The sequence below is a fragment of the Sciurus carolinensis genome, chromosome 5 (assembly GCF_902686445.1).
Source record: "Sciurus carolinensis chromosome 5, mSciCar1.2, whole genome shotgun sequence".
NCBI classification, from domain to species: Eukaryota; Metazoa; Chordata; class Mammalia; order Rodentia; family Sciuridae; genus Sciurus; species Sciurus carolinensis.
The window spans coordinates 63497501-63512660 of NC_062217.1; the positions used below are offsets into that span (position 1 = coordinate 63497501).

Genomic DNA, 15160 nt, shown 5'->3' on the forward strand with positions numbered 1-15160 from the left:
TATTTAAAAAATAAAAATAAATAAAATGCATAAGAACATATAACAATAGTTTTCCAAAATAATAATCTGTCTACATACCTAAATCTACTATCAATTAGGAGTAAAGTTGGAAAAAGTTGTTGCTATAATTAATTATCATACAATCGGGGGCAAAATAGGTGCCATTTATGTTTTCAGAATGTAACAATTAAAATTTTCTTCTGTGCTTTTGTCAACCAGAAAATGCACTAAATAAGTTTCTAAATATGCAGAAGTTCATATCATCAGTTGCTTTATTAAGTCTTTTTGTATAATTCCAAATGAAGTATGGTCTTTAAAAAGAAATCTATTTTTAAAAAAGGAATCTACTTTAAGTTGGCCTACCTTCCACATTCAAAGTCCCCATTTTAGATTCCAGGAAATCAAATAACGTGCTTGGTGCTGATGGCCTCGAATTTCCTAGGTCTTCTTCATCTTCAGATCTTACTCGACCCCTTCCTTTTCCTCTACCTAAGATTTAAAAGTAAGACATACAAACATATGTATATGTGTGTGTGTGTGTGTGTGTGTGTGTGTGTGTGTGTGAGAGTGTGTATGTGCATTTATTTATTTATATATTGTATATGGAAAAACAGAAGGAGAAAAGAGCACTGAAATAAAATCAGCAATCATTTCAAGCAGGATATTACATATATTTCTTTTCATATTTTCTTTATACTCTATTTTTAATAATAAAAAAGCTTTTAAATGGTTATATTAAACAGTACCTTCAACCAATTTTGTCCCATTGTCCCAGGTGTGTTAACATCTATAAAAACTACTAAGCAACAAATAAATCACTTATGGCAACTTTAAAATAATTATTATGTTCACAGAATTGAAAACTCGTGACTTAATGGCTTAATCCCTGAAATGAGCTATCCAGAAACTTGAATTTCTTATAAGAATTATTTTTTAAAGAAAAAAAATTATATATAATAATGATTCATTATTATATTCATACATGCATATAATCTGGTCATCTCATTTCCTAGTAATTTCTTTTTCTCTCCTCCTCCCTCCCCAGATCTGCTTGCTCCGCCATACTGATCTCCATTCTATTATTAACATTTTAATATATGGGATTAATTTTGGTAAATTTGTACATACTTTGTAAGAACAGAGAGATTCAAAGTAACCTGCAAACATCTCTATGGTTCCGAACTCATGATCCTTCCATTTACCATGCTATGTAAAGTTAGAGCCCTCACAGTGATAAAAGTCAGCCTCTTTTATAACATATATTACTCTGAAAAGCAAGTAATATTAACAGGCACATTGCCTGTTAAGTTATACCTCTTGGAGGTGGACCCATAACAGGTTTCTGCTTATTGCCATTAAGAAGTACATTCAATGCTGCCTCTAAGTTGTTGCCATTATCCATAAGAGCTTGCCTTGATGCTTCCTTACTGAAGCCCATTTCCGTTATGTGCTTCAGTGCCTTCTCATCAACCTGTAAGGAGTAAAGATAAAGCTATGCTGATAGTCTGTAAATAGAGTGAGGTATGCATTTTTAACTATTTACTGCTTTTTAACTCAAAATTACATCTCATATTTATGGGAAAACTATACTAATACAACATTCACTTGCTATTTGTTCATGCTAATAGTCAAGAAGAATCTGGATGAAAATGTATTGTGCCTTGAGTACTCTCTAACTTAACAAATCCCATTGCAAAAGTAAAGAAGAAAATTTTACATTAAAATAAGCCCTTTGAAAATAATATAATGAAGAGAAAACTACCCAGTGAATATTTTTCATGGTAGAAAATGAAAAATTTTTGATATTTCTCCATCAAAGAGAAGAAATATAATTTATATAGCACTTTTCCAAAAACTAAAAGAAAGATCAAGGTTATTTTTTAAAAAGTTTCAATTTTGTAGCTGATTCTTTATCTTACCAGTTCTCTATAGACACCTTCATGCTTCCCCTCTGATTTGGCTGACTTTTCTTTTTGTACAACTTCCCTGTTTCGATTACCAACAGTACTCATATTGAGATTACTTCGGGCACTACCACCACCTCCTCCAAATGTCTTGGTCTTCAGGATAAGAAAAACACAAAAGAAATGTAAGTAACCACATTTAAAAATAGCCTTAAAAACCAAATTACTATTAAAAAATCTGACAAAATTAAGTATAAAAATTTCTTAATTATGTTTCACATGGAAAAGTGAAATAGCATGTTCTTTTCAAATAGCACAGATCCCAGACAAGTATTAGCCATCCTTTCTTCTCACAAGTCCAGGTCAGGCAACACAACATTTACAGATTAAAATCTTTCAGTTTCTCCAAGGAAATAAACTTAACTATACAACAATATAGAAGAAATAAAATAAGCATTACAAAGATTAGATGTCACATGAATCCAGTATAAAATTTATGACTGATAAAATTGGAACTGTGTTCTAAATTCATCTACAAGTCAAGGTAGCAAGGTAGTCAAGGTAGCAAGGTTCTAAACCTGTATAAGAATCAGTTAAGTTACATCCATGGTCTACTAATGTGATCTATAATCTTAGAAAGTAAACAAAATATAAATTTGAACACTGGATAGAAACTACTAATTTATTATTTACATTAATCTTATGTCATTTCTTATCAAATACATGTAAAAAACTTTTAGGTTTATATTCCTTATTCTATCTCACTTATTTGAAAAACTATGTATAACAAAATTCAAAAATTTAATTTAATCTAAGTTTTGTCTTTTCAAAACTTATGAAAAGATAACCATAAAGAACTTTGTTTTGGGAAGATACAAATTCATGTATAACATTTATAGCACTACCTATACAACAGCAAACTATATATATAGTTAAATAATATTTTAAAGCTGACAGCTTTAATAAAAAATGAATGTTAAAACTTTTTATTAGATATTTTATTAGCAATAATGATCAATATTTTAAACTTTTAAAATTATAGTAAGAAAACATCAGATATAAATGTATGTAACACTAGGAAATTATATTGAATCATAAAAAAGTAGAACCTGAAAAATAGAAAAATCAAGTTAGATGAACTTAAAAGATAACATTAAATATTTCCATTGGGTAGCTGCTACTCCACAATATTTAAATTTAATTCAAATCAAAATTAAATTTTTATCTCAAAAGACTAAAGACATTAGTATATTTATTCAATTTCAGGGTTGTAGAATTCCAGCAAAAAAGAGATCTGAAGCCAGTTACGGTGGCACACACCTATAATCCCAGCTACTTGGGAGGCTGAGGGAGATGGATTACTTTAAAAAAAATAATAATAAAGAAAGAAAAAAAGAAATGCTTTGATAGTATTATTTGTTTAATTATGGGATGATATTAATGTGATACGAAGTTCAGCAGACAGGAGACAATTTAGCATACTTAAGTACACAGGTTTGGAACTAGTTAGATAAGGTTTATACTAATCTTTGCTCAACCCCTTACTAGCTCCTGTCCTCAGGCAAATCACTTAACTTTCACCTTTCACTGAGTCTCAGGTTTTCCAAACTTAAAACACTCAATAATAGACAGTAATTACTATTTTGGGTCATATACTAGAATATAGTTACGTGAAAAGTTTGGAGTCTGACCTGTTCCAAATTAAATGTTTCTGGAATTTATATTTTGTAACTCCAAAAGTGCTTGTTCTTTTGGTGACAATGAAATAGTCCCATCTTCTAAATACATTTCCTTATTATTTTTTTCCATTTTATGAATTAAGGAATAGGAAAAATAGCACTTTTGGAATTGTTTTTTGGTGCTTTAAAATAGTTTTTAATAAAAAACATAAAAATATCTAGAATGGTCACAACTTAAACATTGTTGCCTTTCATGAACTACATCATCTTGTTTCCAATATATCAGTGAGGTATATGTGGTATCATTATGACTGTGAAATTCAAGGGAGCTCTTAATGTTACCTAGAAATCTTATATATTTCCCTAACCCATCTGCTTTCACATTTTAAACCACTGTCTTAGACATTTTCCTCATTTCTTTTTCCTCCGACAATTTCTCCCCTCATTGTTACTGTTGCCTTTCTTTGTTTTTTTTACTTAAAAACTGAAATAATAATTGAAGAACTCACAGGTTTTCATTATATCAAAAGAAATGCAGAGGGGATGGAAAATCTCGCTGATTCTCCACCATTGGTCACAAGACTTTTCACCTGTCCTTGATAGGTTCCTCACTTTTCTCCATGATACATTTTCTGCAGTCTCTTGTTTCTATCCCATATTATTGATCACAGCTTTGCTGGTTCAACTTCTTCCATCCAAACTCTAAGGGTGAAATGCTACCAAGCTCATTACTCATGCTTTCCTCTATAAACACTCATTCCCTTGGTGATCTCATTTGGCCCGATGACTTTAAATATCATCTGTATGCCTACAGTAACTCTCAAATGCATGTAACTATTCCAAAGCTGTTTTCAACCATACTCCTCTGTCTCACTGTCTATTAAACATTACTACATGCATGTCTATAACAGGCATCTCAATATTCACATATTCTTCATCTAAACTGTCATTCCCCCCCATTACTTCAATATCTAACTCAATTAATTCCAATCCTCCTCCTCTACAACCTACTCTGAACACAGCAGCCAGAATTAACCTTTTAAAATATAGATCAGTTGATGCTATTGTTCTCAATCCCTCAAAAAGCTCCCATTTCTTTCTGAATGAAGGCCAAAGTCTTTACAATGGTTTACAGGGTCCCATGTAAGTTGACCTCCTTTTTTCTTGACTCTTCTACTTCTCATACCTTCAGTTTCCATGGTCTCCCTTGCATTTCCTTTGCAATGACTTTTCCTCTCTTAGAACCACTCTTCTCCAACAACTACCTACCTCCTCCACATCTCCTACCCCACTACCTTGAGGTCTAATCAGATGACTATATTCAAAATTGCAGCTGTCATTTTCTTATTTTGTATGTTTATATCATTTATGATATAGATTTTCTATATTATGCATGTATTAGTCCTAGAATTGTTACTGGGTAATCTTGGTCAACTAGCTGGTTGGTTAGTTTTAACCACTAACTTTCTCATATACAAATTGAGAAGATCTAAAAAAAATGATTAATTATCAAACATTTGTGGAGAAAACGTTATCAATTATGACTTAAAAAATGAAGCACATTACAACATGTAAACTATACTACAATAAAGACCCAGTTGTAGAACAAGTTTCCCATAATCATTAAGAAATATCTATTTATCTTCCAGTTTCTTCTTCTTCATAATTTTAACAGCTTTTGGGAAAAACAAATATATTTCATAAATATTAAGTGAAATGTATTAATTAAGAAATGTTAATTTTTTAAAAAAGGTATTTCAGAACAGTGGACTTAAGGAAGAATAGCAATAGCCATGTTTGTTTAGAGCTTTGAGCAAAGAAGTGTCAGGATCGGTTCTAGGTAGTAGAACATCTTAAAAATTGTCAGTTTTAAGTCTCACAGTAACCATATGAAGTAGGTAATACTACTGTTCCTGATTTTCACAGATGATGAGAGTTAGGGTACAAAAACCTTAGTACTCCATTTAAGATTATCAGCAAGATACGCTTCCAGGATGTCCAATTCCAGAGATTATGTTTTTGCTCTATTCTTTCTGATGATTAGAAAGACACTGCAGGAAGAACACCGACATTTCAACAAGTCTTAAACTTTAAAATTAAATAGGAAAGCAGTTGTTAGCTAAGTTTCAGTATGGTTTTTGAAATAAGGAAACTCTTTTAATCTCACAGGTAAGAAAAGTTTGAGCAACTAACTCAGGAGCTTAAATTTCTTACCAAGGTCTAAAAATCATATAACTAGAGAAAACACCCATTCCAAATAAGCAATAAATTAAAAATAATTAAAAGAGAACCTCTGGCTAACAAATGTGTAAAATGGTGTGTGTGTGTGTGTGTGTGTGTGTGTGTGTGTGTGTGTGTGTCTGTGTCTGTGTGTATAAATATATACATAATCCAGAGATAAAAATTATTTTTACTACAAATTGATTAAAATTAAGAAAGAAAAACTGACAAAAATGTTGATGCTGATCCACTGATTTATCTTCAGAAGTTACTATTCCTTAGAAGCTGCTATTATATGAGCAAATTATCCTGAGAATGATAACTAACCCAACCAATAACAGGAAACCCTCTGCTACATAAAAAAGTGTTGTGTTCAGTTGTTACACTGTTAAGAAGAAAAAGGAGAATAAAAAGGTGATTTGCTAGCAAGAAGAATTTACTGTAATTATCAAGGAGATCTGGAAAAAGAACATAAGAATAATGTGTGTTAGTTTAAGACACCATGAGGTGGCAGAGCATTTTTCTACTCATGGAACATGCAAGAATATTGTCAAAGATTTGCTGAATAGTTACCTTATGTGAAAAGATAATAACAACCATGAGTAATCTAAATAGAAAATAATGATAAGAAATAAGAGAGATTTATGACTCTTTAATTTCTTACTTCTTTACTCTTTGCAACTTCTGCAATAGCGGCAGTCCTTTGCTTTTCAAATTCGTCATTATCATTTGTAGGTTTAACAGGCATTGTAACTTGTAATGTCTTTCTTCGATCAAGTTCTCTGCTATCCACTTGGACATGAGATATACACTTCTGGAAAAATAAGTAAGAATAATTCAGTAATTTCATAAGAGATTAAAAGGTTTTCGTTAGAAGGTAATACTACTTGAAAAGAAATGTTTGCATCTGTTACAATAGCTAAGAGTCCATAAAAATAAAATTCCATCCCACAAATTTACAAAAAAAATAAGAAAATGGTAGTAAATTGATTAAAATAAGTTTTAAATAATTTAATTAGTAAATGAAATTAAAAGATACACAAAAATGCACATTGAACCAAGGGATCTAAATTTCACTTTTGGGTAATTGCTTAAAACAATTTGAGATTGCACATGGTCTATACTAGTTAAAAGCGAAGTTTGATTTTGCAAGTAAGAGCTCAATTTTCTTATTATGCCACAATATCCATATATGAATTATGCGGTATAGTTATTTTAACATGTAAGATGTTTCTGAACTTTTAAACCAAAAGTTAGAAAACATACCCTGTTATGATTTAGATGTGGTATCCCCCAAAAACTCATGTGTGAGACAATGCAAGAAGGATCAGAGAAGAAATGACTGGGTTACCAGACCCTTAACCAGTAGTGAGTTAATCCCCTGACAGGAATTAACTGAGTGGTAACTGAACTGGTAGGGTGTGGCTTGAAGAAGTGCAAATTGGGGCGTGGCTTTGGGTTATGTATCTGTATCTGACATAGGGATATCTCTCTCTCTCTCTCCTTTCTAATCATGATGTGAGCTGGTTCCTTCTGCCACACTCTTCCGCCATGATGCCCTGCCTCACCTTGAGCCCCAAAGAATAACATCTACTGTCTATGGATTAAGACCACTGAAACCATAAGCCTCCAGATACCGTAAGCCAATTCAATAGTTGTTCTGGTTGGGTCCTTTTAATCACAGCAGCAAAAATAACCGACTAAAACATACCCCTTGCCCCCATCAGGCTGCAAACCCTTAGTATTTGTAATTTATGAAAAAGAAATATTATCACCAAATTGTTCATGGGTAAATTCCTTTTTTTTTTCGTTTTTTAAAAATTTTGATTCATTGAACACAAATGGGGTACAACTTTCATTTCTCTGGTTGTACACAAAGTAGAGTCACACCATTTGTATAATCATACATGTACATAGGGTAAAGTAGTTTGTCTCATTCTATTATCTTTCCTTCCCCCAGCCCCCTTCCTACCCTTCATTTCCCTCTACACAATCCATCCTTTCTCCATTCTTTCCTTACAACCCCTACACCCCTGTTATGTATCATCATCCACTTATCAGCGAACTCATTCGGTCTTTGGTTTTTTGGAACTGGCTTATCTCAGGATGATATTTTCCAACTCCATTCATTTACCTGCCAATGCCATAATTTTATTTTCTTTATGACTGAATGATATTCCATTATGTATATATACCACAGTTTCTTTATCCATTCATCTATTAAAGGGCATCTAGGTTGGTTCCACAATCTGGCTATTGTGAATTGAGCAGCTATGAACATTGATGTGGCTGCAACTCTGCAGTATGCTGATTTTAAGTCCTTTGGGTATAGGCCAAGGAGTGGGATAGCTGGGTCAAATGGTGGTTCCTTTCCAAGTTTTCTAAGGAATCTCCATACCGCTTTCCAAAGTGGCTGCACCAATTTGCAACCTCACCAGCAATGTATGAGTATACCTTTTTCCCCACATCCTTGCCAACAACTATTGTTGCTTGTATTCATGATAATAGACATGCTAATTGGGGTTACACAAATCAAAGAAATTAAAGGGATACAAACAGGAAAAGAAGAACTCAAACTATCACTATTTGCTGATAACATGATTCTATATTTAGAGGAGCTGAAAAATTCCACCAGAAAACTTCTAGAACTCATAAATGAATTCAGTAAAGTAGCAGGATATAAAATCAACACACATATATCTAATGCATTTTTATTCATAAGTGATGAATCCTCTGAAAGAGAAATTAGGAAAATTACCCCATTCACAATAGTCACACAAAAAATAAACTACTTGGGAATCAATCTAATAAAAGAGGTGAAAGACCTCTACAACAAGAACTATAGAACACTAATGAAAGAAATTCAAGTAAACCTTAGAAGATGGAAAGAGCTTCCATGTTCTTGGATAGGCAGAATTAATATTGTCAAAATGGACAAACTACCAAAAGTGCTATACAAATTCAATGCAATTCCAATTAAAATTCCAATGACTACCTCATAGAAAGAGAGAAAGCAATCATGAAATTCATTTGGAAGAATAAGATACAGAGTAGCTAAAGCAATCCTTAGCAGGAAGAGCGTAGCAAGTGATATCACAATACCAGATCTTCAACTATATTACAGAGCAATATTAACAAAAATGGCATGGTATTGGAACCAAAATAGACAGGTAGATCAATGGTACAGAATAGAGGACACAGAGACAAACCCACATAAAAACATAAAATGGAGAAAAGATAGCCTCTTCAACAAATGGTGCTGAGAAAACTGGAAATCCATATGCAGCAAAATGAAACTAAACCCTATATCTCACCCTGCACAAAAATCAACTTAAAATCGATCAAGGACCTCGGATTCAGACCAGAGACCCTGCACCTCATAGAAGAAAAAGTAGGTTCAAATCTTCATTGTGTCAGCCTAGGACCAGACTTCCTTAACATGACTCCTGAAGTACAAGAAATAAAAGAAGGAATCAATAATTGGGATAGGTTCAAACTAAAAAGCTTTTTCTCAGCAAAGGAAACAACAATGTGGAAAGCCTACAGAATGGGAGAAAATCTTTGCCACACACACTTGAGATAGAACACTAATCTCCAGAATCTATAAAGAACTCAAAAAACTTTACACCAAGAATACAAATAACCCAATCAATAAATGGGCTAAGAAAATGAGCAGACACTTCACAGAAGAAGATATACAAGCAATCAACAGATATATGAAAAAATGTCCAACATCTCTAGTAATAAGAAATGCAAATCAAAACTACCCAAAGATTTCATTAGTAAATTCTTATAAATATGCCATTTATTATTTTCAAATATAAGTTATTAAAAAGTTTGCACTTTGTTTTTATTCTGGGGATTTTTTATTACACTGGGTGAATATCATAAACATGGACCACATACTAGGACTTCACACTTCCTTTTATCTTGATTGTCTGTTGTTCCAAAACACAGAAAAGATCAAAATATTTTTTAAAAACTTTCAAAATAGTCACAATGCAAGAAGGACTCTAAGAGTACTTATAAAGAGTTTTTGAAGAGGATGACAGTCAACTGATTCTACCCATCTGATAAACTAGATTTTTTTTTACAGCCTATTAAACACATACACACACAAAATAAACCTTGTTTTGGAAATGCAGGTCTCTGCTTCCTAACTGTATGTCCTCAACTCACATTTACTCTCAGCCAGCACTTGTGAAGAACAAACACAAGGCAGATTTACCAAGAGTTAAATTTTGATGATATCATGAGAAGAGCTAGCTGACACACAGGGATTATCCTTAGATTTGCCAGGGATAAAGCAAGGAAAGGCTAGAGGACACTGAGGTGAATGCAATTTGGTACTGAGCACAATGAGGAAGACAAAAGATATTAGCCAGCAGAGGAGTTACCTCAAGGTAGCACTTTGTAGCAAAGAAGATTGAAAAATAGGAATTAGACAGAAAAATTTCTAGTTGTGTAGAAAAATAAGGGCTGCTGTGGGTGAAAAGGAAAATACCAACTGGCAGTAAAATTAAGTCTAATTGAAATGGGTATTTAGAGTAAGTCAGAAGAGTAGAATCCTAAAGAAATTTGGCATATTTTAAGTCTTCCTACTTTTGAATATCCCACTGAAAAACAAAAAACAAAACCTTTCTCTTCATCCTAATTAGTTGTTAGCTACTCTTCAGCTATGACTCTTATTTGCTTCAATCTTCAGATTTACAGCAGATTACTGAATTCCTGAAAACCTCAAACTTTGTATTTCCACAAAACTCCATGACCTCTGAATATAGAGTTCACAGAAAAACTCAGCACTGCTTATAAATAAAAATCACTTTTTCCTGATTTAAATTCATTTGTCAACATGAAAGTCATTACCTGTCCAAAAGGCACAAACGGTGGTGGTCCACCTTCAGTTCCAATATTGCTTCTATTGTGTTTTGATAAGCTCTGTAGAAAAAAAAAAAATCAGTCATAAACACAAACCACATAAATATGTTTAAAACATTTAAAATGTACAAGGAATCCACTGTTTCGAGTAGATTTTCATAAGAAAAAGGACAAAAGCCTTCTCTTAAACTATTTCAAACCACAGTAAATAAAATATTATATTCTTCACTTCAGTAACTAGCAAAGGTTCTTCCTTCATTTCCCCTTACCAAAATACATGTTCATGTATAATTTTCAGAAATATTTTATCAAAGTATTATCCTAAGGACAAAACAGTTTCCTCAACATGTAGCAAAGTCAAAGATAACAAACTGGCTACAAGAATTTCACTTTAAATTCTATAATCTAACACAAATATTAATTGCAAATTATCTTCAAAATGAAGTTCTTAGACAAAATTAGCAAACACACTGATAAAAGTGGTTTTGAATCGTTTAAAGAAATCAGATCAGTGTAGTTTATAATATGAATATTTTTTTAAGTTAAAGTAAGATTTTCTTAATAATGTCTTAAAAACAATTCATACTTTGAAGAAATATTCAACCAACAGATTATCCTCTAGTAAAAATAAGCTTCAAAGCTTCAAAAATAAACTTCAAAATTTCAGGTTCCTTTTTTTCCAAATTCTCATAGAATTAGAGAAGTAACAACGCATGATGAAAGTGGAAAGAAAATATTCTCCTAGAAAAAGCAATATCTCAGATTGCAAAATCCTTCCCCAAAACCAAAGAATTTTCAGAAAGACTCCTAGCTATTCATTTTGTTTTTGAGACATTAACATGTATCTTAAGCACTAGTTGTTATTCAACACATCTCAACTGTAAACATCTTTGTGCATTTTAAAATGTCATTACAGAAAAAGCTATGATTAAAATACATTACAAAAGAGTGACAAAATTTAAAAATACAGCATGTGCACTTTCAAACATATTCCAGAGTTCCTGAATTAAACAATCTATACGTTTTGGGTAAATCATATAAAATACTAAGAAAAAATGACACCCACAACACTGAGTTTACTGAACAAAGAAATATTTAAACTGTACATGAATGCCACATTTTTTACAACCTACATTTAAGATATTAACTTGATTTAAAAAGAAAAGCACAACAAATTCATAAAATTATCTAGGGGCCATTTCCTCAGTTTTAATTTAGATGTAAGAAAACAATTCAAACAGCTTTAAGTCACTACACTGTTTATAAAACTTTGTTTAAAAGCTCATGTAAGTAATTAGTAATATACCATCTCTCAATGACATTATATATTTAATATAATTAAATTATATAACTATATAATTATGAGATTTTGCCTGATGAAGGTACAAGAGCCAAACTCAATCTCCCTGTATAAACATCTATGCAGTCTGGACAACTACTTTAAGACATAATACATAATAAAACAGGAAGTGTAAGACTATTATCTCTGAGAGAAAAAGAAAAAACAAACAGATGAGTTCTGGTTAGAGATAGAAAGTAGAATGGTGGTTGTCAAAGAACTCTACGCTTAAAATCAGTAAACTGTTCAATTTTATGTTATCATAATAAAAATTTTTTAAAATTCCTGTAATTCAGGGCATTAAAATATTATAGAACTACATTACTTTGTAATACATCTGGTACTGGACTCCTAGAACCATAGAAATGTACAATACCTAGGGCTTGAGGGGTTTTCTTTGTTTATTTGTTTTCTTTTTTTCACCTTTCTATAACAATAGGTACCACACATACATGTAGTTTACTACCCAAAGCTCCCTTTCTCTATTTTACACAAATGTTGGAGAACTCTTTCTTTTTCCAGGGTATTTGAGAGTTAACCCCTCAATAATTGGCCTCTGAATGAAGACAACTAGAGAAAATAGAGGGCTAAAAAGACTTCAATTTTAAAAAAAACACAAAACTAAATTGAAACAAAAAGATATATTAATTTAGGACCAAAGCTGAATTCACCAGAAAAACTATGAAAAAGATAGGATTTTTTTTTGGGGGGGAGGGGGTGGAATGACATGGCCTAATTACTCATAAGACCACAGCATACTTTTGAATCAGATTAGTCATCCCAGATGAGTACCTGTCCACAGAGAAGATAAAATCTCATGGCAACTAAGGTATCCTCTTGACAGTCGAGTCTGCTTCCTGTAAGCTAAGTTCCTGCAATTTGGGGCAATATCTGTTATACTGTCCCCAAGCACAAGAAATACCTTTTAATATCCTCAAAAGGTCTGAGACCAGGTGTAGTTGGCCTCTCCTGGTACCCTGACCTCCTGTCTCTCCCTTTCTCTACCATTTAGGAAGGAAGTTACTGAAAGAACAGAATTGCCAGAATACAAGGAGAAAAGAAAAAAAATCACAATTATTTATGTCCCACAGTAACTTGGATTTTGAAGTAATGCTTTTTTCTCTGGTCTCAAACTGGTTTGGGTCCTTGCTCAAGCAGCCTACATTCCAGATAGATATCAGGCAGGCAGCTAAGGTACGAGGAAAGCTGCTGTTTTGAGCATGAGAAGCAAAAATCTTGAAGGCACTTCTAACCATTTTTCCTTCTTTTTTTAAAAACAAGTCTCATTTGTAAAATGGTGTTATAATGTATGTTTCCCTCAGGAGACCATTTTCCCTTGTCCTCCAGCTTATATTTGGGCTATGGTGGGGTGAAAAAAAACATTGGTAGTTTCTTTTTAGAGTTTGTGGGTCAAACTGATCCCAACTACTTAAGATACATTCTAAAGATGTATAGACAGCAAAGGGAGTATTTTCCAGCTGTAAGACAAAAAGGAGAAAAAGGCATTCCCTGTTTTTCCCTTTGCCTCCTGACCATGGCATTCCCTTTTTCTTTCCCTTTTTCATAAGCAACCATGTAAAGGGTTGAGAACTATCAGAGTGGTTACTCTTACAACTCTTACAACATAGTCTTTTATCCTGTAGATTCCCTTAGATCCCTTCCCTTTTCTCCATAGCAATTATGGTAAAGGGTTCTGGTCTATCAGAGTAGTTGCCCTTACCAATGTGGTCATATATCATGTGATTCCCTGTCTGTCATGATAAACCCTAGTCTGCCTGTTAAGCTTACCACCAGTTGAAAACCTTGGAGGCAGAATTGGGCCTCACTCTCTATGGAGGAAGTTATTCAAGGGTTTCTCTAAGGTCAAACTTCAGTGCACTGACATAAATCAGAATCCAACCCTCTGTGTGTCAAATCGACAAGGTCCTCCCAAAACACCAATCTGCTCCCATTAATAAAACCTCCTGTGTGCACTAGGCTTCCAACATTTGGGCAAACCAAATCCCAAAGAATCAGATCCCATACCTGCTCCAAAGTCCCCCACATGACCAAACTGGCCAAATAACTGTCATTCTAGACCAACACAATACAGGTGACACCCCAAATACATGTGACCAGAGACATGCACACATTTGAGAATCAAACACATCCACTCAAGAGCCCTGTCAAGTACCAAAAGTCTGCAAATGAAAGCGCATGCAGGCTTAATACAGACAAGGAAACCATTCTGCCTATACCAAGCCCATACAAGCCCCCACTTTACAAACCCCCACATCAACACCCAGACAAAGTCCCTGGACAAACACACTCAGCTCCCAGATATATAACACACCTCCAGCTATGCACACATAGGGTTTCAATCATACTGCAACAACCCAAAACAGCCATCTATTCAATGATGAAACAACCAATCAAAAGACCACAAAACAGGTATGAAACAAAACCCTCCAAGATCCAGCCTCCCAAGCAACAAAAACCAAGAGACAATAAGAAATCATTCCAAGAATTAAGAACAGACTCTGGCCTGCACTAGCACAGTAAAATTCGAACCAGAAAACAAAACAACAAACAAACAAACAAACAAAAACCCTTAGGCCACCTTACCTTAACAGACTGTGCTATTTTAAGCACATACACAAACCTACCTTCTGCACTCTATAGCCTATTCTTAGTTTGGTCCTCTTACTTCACAAAATACTTCCTCTTCCTTTAAACTGTTTCTACCAAAGTACGTTTTCACACCTATAACTTTCTTATATCTCTTTCCTTGTTGCTGACCCTCTCTCAAATCCAATCCTGAAATAATCACTGTATAATTCCAGAACACCACTCCTTTCCACAAGACAAAGCACTTCCATCAAAACAAAACACAGTTAAAACTCCTCCCACTTCCTGCCCCCTTCATAGCCTGGACAAGGATGCAGACCTCTGAGGGATGTCCCTAATTAAGGACAGCAAACAATCAGGTCTCTTATACAAGAAGAGGCAATAGACTATCATTAGCTTGGATTGTACCTTAGATCCTGGGGTCCAACCTCGATGCTGTTAGAGAATTTAGGCTAGAAATCTGTGAAATTAGTCCCTATCTCAGAGGGGACCACCAGGGATATGGTTGGGATTTGGGTCTCAAAAGGTGCTCA

General features: G+C 33.5%; 1 protein-coding gene across 4 annotated transcripts in view; it reads right to left on the bottom strand.

Annotated features, from left to right (window-relative positions):
- Positions 1-15160, bottom strand: part of LOC124984659 (tudor domain-containing protein 3) — a 133213-nt gene that overhangs the window by 47776 nt on the left and 70277 nt on the right. For all 4 annotated transcript variants that reach the window (XM_047552553.1, XM_047552551.1, XM_047552554.1 and 1 more), the window contains 5 exons: positions 10670-10741; positions 6468-6617; positions 1920-2060; positions 1315-1471; positions 364-489 (listed from right to left, as the gene is read on the bottom strand). In XM_047552553.1, the coding sequence (XP_047408509.1) occupies positions 364-489; positions 1315-1471; positions 1920-2060; positions 6468-6617; positions 10670-10741 (646 nt within the window). The remainder of the gene's footprint in view (positions 1-363; positions 490-1314; positions 1472-1919; positions 2061-6467; positions 6618-10669; positions 10742-15160) is intronic.